We start from the raw sequence: 13,152 nt of genomic DNA on the forward strand, positions 1-13,152 counted from the left end.
TTAGCAGGATAATGATCAAAAGCACAAAGATAAAGCCACATTGGAGTGGCTGAATAAGAAGAAAATAAATGTGATTGAGTGGCCCAGTCAAAGTCCTGAATTGAATGAACTCAAATGAACATTTATGGTGAATTGAATATTGCAGTCCAGACGATCCCCATCAAACTTGGCAGAATTAGAGCAATTTTCACGTGAAGAATGGGCAAAGATTTCACCATCTCACTGTGCAAAGCTGGTAGAGACCTACCCAAAAAAACACTCATAGCAGTCATTGCTACAAAAGGTACTTCCACCAAGTACTGACCAAAGGGGTTGAATGCTTTTGCAACCAGTGAATTTTGATTTCTTCATGTATTTTTGCAGATATTCCTGACATGTAACCTCCTTCAACTATAACAGTGATTCGTTTGATATCTTCACTTGTGAATTAAAAAAAGTTCATTTTGAAAAATTGTTTCAACATAATTCACAATTTATCTAAATGTAGTATTGTTGGTATGGGTGAATACTTTTGCAGGCAACTGTATAGAGAGAATCTGGCTGACTCCATCTTGCTAGAAGTGCCGTCTTGCCTACCAAGCGAGCGTGAAGGCGCTGTCACACCTTGACAATTTAACCAGCAATGGCAACGTATAAAAATGTATGTAAAACGTTGGCGTACGCTGAAATTGATGTTTTTTTTTAGTTTTGGTCGTATTCATAACGTGTTGGTCGTATGCATAACATATTAGTAACGTACACAGAACATTTTAATCACATATAGATAACTTATACCAACGAATGCTGAGCGTGTTGTCGGCGTTCACAACCTATGCCCAATAATAATTAATCTAACTTAGGCATAGCGCGCTGCACGCATCGCCGACAAACTCGTGGCGTAGCATGTTAAAAACCTGCCGCACGCCGATTTAAATCATAACCGCCTGAAAATTGAAAGTGTCAACCACTCAGTCACACCTTGACGATTTAGCCAGCGTATGCCGACCTAAGAAAAATTTGCCGAACCAAGCTGGCACACGTCGAATACGTTATGGGTAAGTTGTGTATATGTTAAGAGCACGCTGAAAAACGATGAAGTATGCTGTCATATTTCGTGGTACGTTTCGTACGTCGTGAAATTTCAAGCATGCTGAAAATTTCACGACGTACTCGCCGTATGGCTCACACGTTCCGCTACACTGGGAATAAGTTGTAGGCACGATATGCGATCGTTGACACACGTCCGCACACCGTCCTTGTAAGTTACTCATAAGTCGAAACTCGTCGAGGTAATGTTTGGCGTCCCCGAAACTTATTTTCTCCGTCAAGGCACATTTTCTTTTTTTCTCCTTGGCTCTGTGAAGGCACGTGATGAAATATCTGAAGTTGTTGTTGTTTATTTATTTATTTTATTTTAAAGTCTATCACAAATTTTAAAATATATTCGGACATTTGCTTTTAAGTTTCGATGTCGACGTGACAATATCCTCAAACAGAAAATATTCACAGAGGAGGAACTAAGAATAAGACATGAGCAAACTGAAGAGGCAATCGGACATGACATAACGGCACGTGACGAAATATCGGAAGTTATTGTTGTTTTTTTTTTTTAAACGCTGCCAATACCCCATTATACGGTAGCTGTAAATTAGAAACACGTTCAGTAAGTTCTGTGGTCGTCTGGAAGACGTCAATCAAATACGTCTACATTCGTCAATATGCGTTGGAGGTACGTTACACATAGGTTCAAAGCACGTTACTCATTGGTTAGAAATAAGTTTTGAGTATGCTAAGCATTACCTCGACGTGTTTCGACTTATGAGTAACTTACAAGTAACGTGCCTCGACGTGTGTCAACGATCGCATAACGTGCCTCGACGTGTGTCAACGATCGTGTAACGTGCCTTCAACATGTAACTCATAGGTTATAAATAAGTTTCGGGTACGCTAATCATTACCTCGACGTGTTTCGACTTATAAGTAACTTACAAGTAACGCTTGTCGACGTGTGTCAACGATTACATAACGTGCCTACAACTTATGGCCAGCGTAGCGGAACGTGTGAGTCATACGCTGGCATACGTCGTAAAATTTCAAGCATGCTAAAATTTGAGGACAACCGCAAAGTACAACGATGAAAGCCAGCGTACTACGACGTATGGCAGTGTTTTTCAGCGTGCTCTTAATGTTATAAAAACTTACCCATAACGTATTCGACGTGTGTCAGCGTTTTAGACAAATTTTTTAATAAGTCGGCATACGCTGGCTAAATCGTCAAGGTGTGACAGTGCCTTGAGCAGTGAGAATGCGCTTGGAGTGTGAGGTCGGTGCCAATCAACACAGGCATGCTAAATAACTCTTTGTTCAAAAAGTATGCCATCCACAACCTTTTAATTTACTTAAATCATGGACACAGATATTCCTTATAATCTGAGATTAAGCTGGAGACTACAATATTGATCGTATGGCTGTTGGTATGACTGGAACCTGGTTGGATTACTAATTTTCGCAATGCTGGCGGTAGTATGAACCACTGTTGTTCCTTAGTTACTGTCACTTTTATTGATCTTAGCTCTCCAACAGGATTACTTGGCAGCACAAATCTGTCTTAGAAAGGGTAATGTACAGTCTAATTTCAAAATGGAACACTTGAGAGATTCAAATCGATATAACTGAAAACAGTGATCTGCCGTGGTTCTCCACAGAATTTGGTGTTCCAAATGAATCAACCAAGGATGATGTAAATCACTAAAATGAATATTTTAGTCAGTCAGCGAAATGGGATGTAGTACAAGCAGGAAATTTAAAGTGCAATGCATGAATGAAAGGAGGAGACTATGAATGATCAGACCATTTGAGCCAAATGCGTTGCATTTACCTCGCAAAAATCGGAGCAGTATAGGCATCTGACAAGTTTTACTGTAGTTGGTTTATAACAATATCATGTTGCGATACAACATTCAAATTGAACAGGAAACACGAAAGAACGATGCTGCCTTTCTTTCAAAAATATTGAGGAAAACAAAGTCTACGCAGTCATTTCAATTTCGAGATTAACAATTGCATTGCCATACTTTTTCTGCCGAATTCTCTCTTCTTGCCACCTTATTGACTCTTGCTATTGTGTTCCTGTCCTTGAGAAAAAATATACAGTTGGACAGTGAAAAATTTTGCAAGCAGTATATTTTTGATGTTATGATAATTGGGGATACTGATGTCCAAAACTAAATTGTCTGAAACCTTGTCATGAGGGAACCTGTGCATTATTCGGCCTTGCCGTGATCAAACAGGGCAGCCTCATGCCGCACAGCATACCATAATGCCACCAAAATAGAGTAAAATGTTGAATAAAATGCCACTTCTGTATGAATGCGAAGCCAGAAGAAACTTGCTTGCTAGGTAAAATGGCTCCATGGAGATCACGTGATGTGCATTCACACTCACACAGCTGGATCGTTCTACATGAGCAGAACACCAGATGGCCAGACTATCTCTATATATGCCACTGATTTTCACTGCTGTCTGTTTGTCTGTGAGCAGGAGATCATAAAAGGTTATGGATGGATTTGGATGAAATTAGGTGGACAGGTTGGGCGTGTGACAAGGACGGATTGATTCGATATTGATGAAGATCCGGATCGGCATGCAAGAGTGTTGAGTGATTCTTCACCATTGAGAGATCGGGCCAAAATCGATACATCACATGACATCTAAAAAAGTTGTGGACAGATTCGGAGGAAACTTGGTGGATGAGTTAGATAGGTGACAAGAACAAGCCGATTAGATTTTAGAGGTCTGGATCAAGATCCGGCCTATTAGTGGGATGCAAAACTAAACTGTTCAGCATGACAGAAGTATGTGCTTTTCCGTGTGCTATTCTAGTTTTGTTCTGTTGCATCCTGATCCGCTCAATGTTTTCGCTCTTCCATGAGCCTTGATTCTAAACAAACCAAACAAAAAATATTTTTCCTTTGAAACAATTGCGACCCAGGGATGACAGTCTCATTTATTTGCTCTCTCAACAACAGCTTTTAGCAGCTGCCATGTTGACTATATACTCCAAAAAAGAAGGGGGAAAAAAAGAAAAAAAAAGTTATCATTCCTGATATCTGGTGATCTCAGGAAGTCTACAGGGCTCAGCAAATGAGACTGGTTACCTCACCAACATATGCATGTATATATATATATATATATATATATATATATATATATATATATATATATATATATATATATATATATATATATATATATATATATATATATATATATATATATATATTCGGCTACCATTTAATAGCAGTCAAGTTATATGAAGAAAGGATGTCATTGGAAGAGCAAAACATATATCAGGGTATCAGGGTGTGAGTGCTCATGGGTTAAGAGTCATAAAGACAATGCATTACTCCTCACCACACATTGAGACCAATGAAATTCATCCAAGAGAAGATATAATCTCCGCCGATGATCATTCCCACATACGTCACAAGCACATTCTGCAACACAAAGAAGAACAGCTGGGGGAGATCGTTTCTACATAGTTCTCGATCATAATTTACACAGCACTTCTTTCATAACAACCACAAATATCACAGAAACTGCCATTTCGACCGTTTCTCCATATTACCACAAATATTTTAATACGATTCAACCACAAGGACTGCAGCATCTGCTGTGATTGGTACCTTAAAGCAGCCGATAATGATAGTGGTGAGAGCAGAGTTCTGCTGTGTGCACGTGATTATGGAGGTAAGAAGTAGGAAGCTGTGAAGGTAAGGTCAGGGCACACACAACGGAAAACTGAGAAACACATTAGATAAAGAAAAACAAATGTGAATTTGGTACAAAATAAAGCATCACGATTGACCTTGCTGGCACAATGTGAATGAAACTTGTGATTAAAACTTCTTTCAAAAAGTGGTGAATACAGTGCAATTTAGGGAAGCTGGTGCATTTAAATAATAAAAATGTGGAGCGCACATTCAGCTTGTAATCAGGAACACAGCTGCCTTACGTAATACAGACTGCCCTTCCTTGAACGAGGCTGCAATCACACTCGTATCTGCAGATAACACACTGCATTCACCACAAAACCAAAGTAATGTTTACCACGAGGCATTTGGATGCACTCGTTCACATCAGATGAAAGATCAAAGTTGCTGACCATGACATGTATGACATTTCTTTATGTACTACAAGGAAAAGTACTCGTGTCCATTGACGGGAAAAGTTTGAGTCAACCATCAATTTAAATTATTTCATGGACTTTAAAAAGGTTAATTGTGTTGCACTCAAAAAACAAAACAATGTGGCCCTTTTCAATTTAAGACCAATTATAATTGGTCATCTTGTTTACCAAAAATTGCTATTTTGGTCATTTTCGCCTCAAAATGGCCTCTGAGACCATGGCCACATCACTTCCCGCACAAAGTTGTATTTGTAGTCCGAGTCCGAAGAATTGAGTATGTACCTTTAAAGATGTGGCCGTACATAAGAAACAGACAGAGAGTGGGGAGAGTGTGTGTGTGTGTGTGTGTGTGTGTGTGTGTGTGTGTGTGTGTGTGTGTGTGTGTGTGTGTGTGTGTGTGTGTGTGTGTGTGTGTGTGTGTGTATACAGTATATTTACATGTGTATATGTATATATATATATATATATATATATATATATATATATATATATATATATGGATCTGGAGGGATAGAGAGTGCTGTACTGTATACTGGTCGGGGGAGGGGGGAGGAGGAGAGAAAATGTTACTCTTTATGAACAACAGACACACACACCCACACACACCCACACACACACACACACACACACACACACACACACACACACACACACACACACACACACACACACACACCCCCAGACACACACATACATAACCAGACACACACAGATTATATTTTCATATACCGAGATAGAATATATATATATATATATATATATATATATATATATATATATATATATATATATATATATTGTTATGGATTTCAGAATCTGGTCTGATGAATGCATCCACACATCCAGGTCCTCAGACAGTTATTTCTTTCACTGCATGTTCAGATTAGCCCCATCCACATGTGTAATGGGATCTTAAATGTGATGCGTTGAGAAGGGTAAAGGATAGATTCCCTCTCTTATGGGAAGCTTTTTTCTTTACGACAGACATGTTTACACACATTTCTTTCGCGAGCTCTGACGCCCACCCTCATTTTCCTCAGCAACATTCTTTCGCGAGCTCCGTTGCCCGCCATTTTTGAGAGCGCATGGGTCAAGTAGGGCGGGGTGAGCTTGGGGCACTGCGCCGCCTCGACGGCCTGCAGATATAAAATGAATGGAGGTCCGTTCTGGGGCGGGAGAGAAAAGCGGAGGCGAGAAAAGTAAGAGGAAAAGGGCGAGAGAAGTGAGAGGAAAAGAGGTGAGAGAAGTAAAAGCAGGCAGAGAGAAGAAAGAGAAAGAAAGCCAGAGGAAAATGAGGAATTGTGCAAGCCCGCAAGAGAGCAAGCGAGCGTGTGGTGCGTGTGTGAGCAGCGCTGCCAACAAGTGAGGCACGGGTCGGTCACCAAAAACACCAGGGTCTAAACCCACGACAGACAATCTTGGTGCCCTCCAGACGTCGACTGGCGTTCAAGGCTGTTCGCGAGAGGGTGCACGGCAAGGCTGGGTGCTGGCGACGGACGTGACATGCACGCACACATTTCAGGACGTTTTCACTTCACAGACGACTACTTTCTGGTGAGCCAGACGATTCTTCTCCCCCTGAATGATCTGTTGAGTACCCATGTCTGTGTTTCGCTGTAATAAGCCAACCCATCTGTGTTTGTTTTTTCCTTTCTTTGGTTGAGCATTGTTCGAACCGAGATAGACTGGGAGGTAATTATCACAGATTTGACCAAAAATAGTAGGCACGTACCAGCGGTTAAAACGCTCGGCCGCCCAAATTAAAATCTAATGAAGAAAACATTGGTGCTTTGCCGAGGACATGCTCCCCACTCAGGTAACCAAGTGACCTCCAGTTAAATGGAATAATTAGACGGTGGACACTGGAACTCCTGGTTAACTGGGTGGCGTTCGTGGTTTTAAAACAACCTTCCGTACCAGAACGTTAATTGTGAGCGGTGGCCCCAGGTCCGGCTCTTCTGAGGACAACCGGGGATTAATCACCGAGTGACAAGCTGGTGTCTCGGTACCTGAGGCAGCAACAGTATATACATACACACACACACACACACACACACACACACACACACACACACACACACACACACACACACACACACACACACACACACACACACACACACACACACACACACACACACACACACACACACACACACACACACACATCGTTGCGATTCTGCAAAACCGCAAGCCTCAAAGGCAATGGCACCAAACATAGTGATCCCCAAGCAGTTATTTCGTTAGTCTTCATGCAGTCAGACCTACCCCTCATGCATTGTGGGTTAAAGGGATGAAGTGCGTTGTGTGGGTCTTCCAGCTGTGTCTAATTATATCTCTACCTTCCATTCTATTCTGATTCCCATTTCAACCCTTTCCTTTTATCGATGGTACAAATCAAATCAAACAAGCAAACAAGAAAGCAAGCAAGCAAGCACACACGATATGAAGAACAAACACCCGTGCAGCCTCCCGTGAGCGAATCACAATAAGAACGACGACGCTGCCCGGGCGCGCTTGGCACGCCCTTTCATCCAAATCTGCACGCCAATTTCCAACGGCATCTCACCTTGCTCACGCCTCGCTCACCAAAAACTCACCTCCCGACTACCAACAACTCCAGCACACAGGAAAAATATTCCCGCGCCTCCTCGTACCTCTGTATCATTCGCCACTAAGCAGTCGTGCTGCATGGCTCAAGGTACTCGGACCTTGTGATGTGGGAACAAGCAGCGGAAGTTAACAGCACCAACCGCATCTTGCCGGGGGTTCCACGAATGGGCACGCGGGATTTATATGACCCTCGTCCAGTCACCAGAACACAGCAGGACGGGTGACCGGGGGGGGGGGGGTCACGGCAAGATTGGTCCGGGAGTTCTCGGAACAGAGCTCCGGGCCGTGTCGCGACGGATGTGCGAATGAGACCGTTTCCAGTCCCAGGAGCCTGGCAGGGTGTGGATAGCACAGCTGTGGCCCCACCCAATAAAGAAGTGGGATTCGGGTCGCTTCGGGTCATCATCCCACCCTTCGTCCGAGGCTTATAAAATGCAGATCATGGAGCCGTCCGCCCTCTTTTTTCACCTTTCTGCCTCGCCCTCTTCTTCACTGCTCCTCGTTGTCTGCCCATCGCTGGATCTACAGTCTACACTCATGGTTGGTGTGCAACAGACGTTCTTCTTGGACCAGTGCTGAGCACACATTTAAACAAGCCCTGGCAAAGTGACAGCAGGAGATAACGCACCGACTCTTGAGGTGGGAATGCTCAAGCGGAGCGTCCCAGGGAGGTACACGCCACACTCACAAACCTATGCATGACGAGGCTAGGAATCTTTTGCCTCACGAATCTTTTCTCTTTCTCTCTTTCTCTCTTTCTCTCTTTCTCTCTTTCTCTCTTTCTCTCTCCACCCCTCTATCTCGTCCCCTTTGGACGCACAAAAGAGGTTCCTACTGATTCACAATCACAGTTTCCCGGGCACGACAACACACCCTCTTTTTGCACCACCCATACCTCCCACGTCCACACCTAAGAAACCAGTATTTCTCCCTTCTACCTCCCCCAAAGTGTACTGGGTTGCGTTGGTCGGCCGACCGCGCCAGGTACTGCGAGGCTGTTAGTCCTAATCTGCTCTCTTTCTTTCTGGCTATCTAATCTTCCTCGGATTTGTGTGTTTATGTGATGGCGCCTGTCGTAGCATGTTAAAATTGTAGAAGTGATAACGGGATAAGTCTGTTCTGTGTCTGCTTTTGTAAATTGCTTGCCTTTTTTCGTACCCCACAAATTCCTTGCTATCCTCTGCTGTACATAATAATAATAGTAATCCCCATTTACTGTGCCACATACCTTTCCTTGCTTAATTGTAAATAAATGCTTTGGAAAGAAATGTTCCCAGTTCGTTTTCGTCTTTTCCTTCATTGATTCAGCATGGTTCGTATCCTAGCCTTGCTGGGACATTATCCTCCAACGATCAGTTTTTCTCGCCCCCAGTGTGTGGCCCGGTTTCGAATAGGTACACCGTATCCCTGCATGTCGTAAGAGGTGACTAAAAGGGTTGGCGTCAGGAAGGGCATCTGGCCATAAAACATCGCCTCAAAAGGAAACCATGATGAGTTCAACTTATGGGCAGGGTACAGCCCGAAGTACCCCCTGTGGGGCCTCGCCCCCTCTCGTTAAAACTCAAGGTGGGGAACCCGATCTAAAGGCCCAGTCACACCTTGACGTTTTAGCCAGCAATGGCAACGCATTAAAATGTATGTAAAACGCTGACTTACGTTGTACTTTTGATGTTTTTTTTAAAGATTCGGACGTATTCATAACGACTTGGTCTTATGCATAACGTATTAGTAACGGACACAGAACGTTTCGTTGTGTTATAGATAACTTATACCAACGAATGCTTAGCCTGTTGTCGGCCTTCACAACCTATGCCCAACGATAGTCTAACTTAGGCATAGCGCGCTGCACGCATCGCAGACGATGACGTGGCATAGGTTATGAAAAGGCTGCCGCACAACGATTCAAATCATAACCGCCACAGAAATGGAAGTGTCAACATCGCAGTCACACCTTGGCGATCTTGCCAGCGTATGCCAACCTCTGAAAAATGCGTCAAACGCTGGCGCACGTCGAATACGGTATGGGTAAGTTTGGTATGCGTGAATAGAACGCCAAAGTACGCTATCATACGTCGTATTAAATGGAGTACGTCTTGTAATTTTAAACATGTTGAAAATTGTATGACGTACTTGCCGTATGACACACGCTCCGCATGCGATGGGAATAAGTTGTACGCACGATATGCGATCGTTGACACACATCGACACATGTTACTTGAAAGGTACTCATAAGTCGAAACACGTCAAGGTAAAGGCCCAGTCACACCTTGACGTTTTAGCCAACGTATGCCGATTTTTGAATTTTTTTTTCTAAAACGCTGGCACACGTTGAATACGTTATGGGTAAGTTTTGATAACATTGAGAGCACGCTGAAAAACACTGCCATACGTCGTTGTACGCTGGCTTTAAACGTTGTACTTTTCGGTTGTCCTCAAATTTTTGCATGCTTGAAATTTCACGACGTATGCCGGCGTATGACTCACACGTTCCGCTACGCTGGCCACAAGTTGTATGCATGGTCTGCGATCGTTGACAGACGTCAACACATGCTACTTGTAAGTTAATCATAAGTTGAGACACGCTGAGGTAATGTTTCGCGTACCCGAAACTTATTTCTAACCTATGATTAACGTGTTGTTGGCACGTTACGCGATCGTTGCCACACGTCGAGAGACGTTACTTTTAAGTTACTCATAGGCTGAAAGACGTCGGTATAATGGATTGTCCTTGCGTCAGCGTCCACGGCCACGGCCAGGACACTTATTTGCAGCATTCTTCAAACTTTTCTTTGGCATGACGAGGATGTTCACACTTCGATGTCTAGCTTGGCTATGATTCCAATTGTCCATCGGCAGCGTCTATTTAAAATAGTCGAGTTTGAGTGTTTTAACACGTTCAGAAGAAACGCTTCAAATTTCCAAACCCCAGCGTCAAAAAACAAAGGCGAGTGACAGCAATTTAAATCGTTCATTGTAAACAATGAAAATAGTTGAGTGGTACCGTTTAAAAGTCGTTGAGTGTAAAAAATATCCAATTGTTGAGCGCAAGCGTCTACTTTCAATAGTGGAGTTTGAGCGATTTAGCACATTCAATAGAAACGATTAAAATTTCCGAGCGCCAGCGTCAAAAAACAAAGGCGAGTGACAGCAATTTAAATCGTTCATTGTAAACAATGAAAATAGCTGAGTGGTACCGTTTAAAAGTCGTTGAGTGTAAAAAAATCCAATTGTTGAGCGCAAGCGTCTACTTTCAATAGTGGAGATGCAGCCATTTAAATCGTTGAGTGGCAGCCTATGAATAGCAAACCCCACGTCACCGGCAAAGATAAACTGCCGCACGATATGGATAAGTTAGGCTATCGTTGGGCATAGTTTGTGAACGCCGGCTACACGATAATTATTCGTTGGTATACCGTATCTATAAGTTATCGAAGCGCTCTATGCACATTATTAGTTCATTGTGCATTTGTCCAACCCATTATGAATAGACCTAAATCGTAAAAACAAGCCATAGCTCATTGTTGAAAAAGCCCCATAAAAAATTAGCCGCGAAGAACTTCGAACAATGGTGCAAAGATGTCTCCTACCCGTGGACACGCGGACGCAAGGAGGATCCATCATAACCCACACCCTCCCCCTCACACTCACCTACTACTGCCAACATGAACAAACTACTACTAATACTAATACTGTTACTGCTGACATGGACATCGACTCAAAAAGGACTCGAAAACACTGTTGGGTTCCCCTTTTATGAACACCATTTTTATATACCAATTCCCAAAATCGCTGGGAACACGTCTTTATATGGCAGTTGTAAGTTAGAAACACGTTCATTTATTTTTTTTGTCGACCGGAAGATGTCATTGGAATACGTCTACATACGTCAATGTGTGTTGGGACTACGTAAAGAATTGGTTCAAAGCACGTCAAACATAAGTTAGAAATAAGTTTCGCGTAAAAAAGACATTACCGCGACGTGTTTCGACTTATGAGTAGCTTATAAGTAGCCTTTGTGGACGTGTGTAAGCGTCCGCATATCGTGTGTACAACTTATCCCCATCGCATGCGGAACGTGTGTCATACGCCAAGTACGTCGTAAAATTTTGAACATGTTTAAAATTTCTTGACGTACTCTACTTACTACAACGTATGATAGCGTACTTTAGCGTTCTACTCACGTATACCAAACTTACTCATACCGTATTTGACGTGCCCCAACGTTTTAGACACATTTTTCTTCGGTCGGCATACGCTGGCAAGATCGCCAAGTGATGTCGCCAAGTGGCAAGATCGCCAAGTGTGACTGCGATGTTGACACTTCCATTTCTATGGCAGTTATGATTCGAATCGTGAGTCAGCCTTGTAATAGGCTACGTCACGACATCGTCGGCGATGCGTGCAACGCGCTATGCCTAAGTTAGACTATTGTTGGGCATAGGTTGTGTAGGCCGACAACAGGTTCAGCATTCGTTGGTATAAGTTATCTATAACACAACGAAATGTTCTGTGTCCGTTACTAATGCGTTATACATAAGACCAAGTCGCTATGAATACGTCCGAATCTTTAAAAAAAACATCAAAAGTTCAACGTAAGCCAGCGTTTTACATAAATTTTAATACGTTGCCATTGCTGGCTAAAACGTCAAGGTGTGACTGGGCCTTAATGGTTCGCGTCAGTGTTCCAGACTCCCGGTTTTTTTTTTCTTCGGTATGACAGTGTTCAGTGTACAGTGCGGTTATGATTTGAGTCTAAAAATATGTTTTTTGGGGCAGGGAATTCAATTTCAACAATATTTTGAAGATTTAATGAAATCCTTATGCAGTTATACATAGGTCTAAACCTATTACTTCTGGGCTATGAACAATTTTGACCATATCTGTGGTAATACTACAGAAACCTTAAAAATGGAGGAAAATAAGAATATTCATGTATTGTATTAAATACATTAACAAAAACAATTACAAATTTTAAAACTTATGAAACATATTTACAACATGACACATGTTCACCCCTCAGTCATCATCCTCATCATCAGTTTCTGGAGAAACAGGAGTTGATTCTTCAGTTTCTCCCTCAGCATCCAGCAAGGATGGCATTGTTGCACATTTGACCAGTGCACTTTGTACACAGGGCAGAGCAGTGCACCCCCATCTTCCTGCAGCCACATGACACTCCACAGCCATCTGCTCTGCAGCCACAAGAGATCATGTTGAGCAGAGTATCTGGAGCAATGGGACGGTCAGTGTCAACTGGAGTCAGGATGTCCTCCAGTTTCCATCCCCATGCTGTTGGCTGCAAGGGCCTCCCTATCCATTCCTGAATAGTGAGATATGTTCTGAAGGAATGTTGCTTGGCTGCAGCACTTGCT

General features: G+C 42.8%; 1 protein-coding gene across 11 annotated transcripts in view; it reads right to left on the bottom strand.

Moving 5' to 3' along the window:
- LOC147016889 (nucleotide sugar transporter SLC35D1-like) overlaps window positions 1-13,152 on the bottom strand; it is a 51,429-nt gene that overhangs the window by 4,461 nt on the left and 33,816 nt on the right. For 5 of the 11 annotated variants that reach the window (XM_085846039.1, XM_085846037.1, XM_085846044.1 and 2 more), the window contains 3 exons: window positions 4,994-5,041; window positions 4,665-4,743; window positions 4,393-4,475 (listed from right to left, as the gene is read on the bottom strand). In XM_085846039.1, coding sequence (XP_085702165.1) covers window positions 4,393-4,475; window positions 4,665-4,743; window positions 4,994-5,041 — 210 coding nt within the window. Of the gene's footprint in view, window positions 1-4,392; window positions 4,476-4,664; window positions 4,744-4,959; window positions 5,056-5,974; window positions 6,334-13,152 lie in introns of those variants that run through there. The other 6 variants (XM_085846041.1, XM_085846038.1, XR_015049235.1 and 3 more) reach the window with 5 other exon arrangements.

This window comes from Eptatretus burgeri, chromosome 11, assembly GCF_056783735.1.
Source record: "Eptatretus burgeri isolate ZD-2024b chromosome 11, Ebu_testis_v1, whole genome shotgun sequence".
NCBI lineage: Eukaryota > Metazoa > Chordata > Myxini > Myxiniformes > Myxinidae > Eptatretus > Eptatretus burgeri.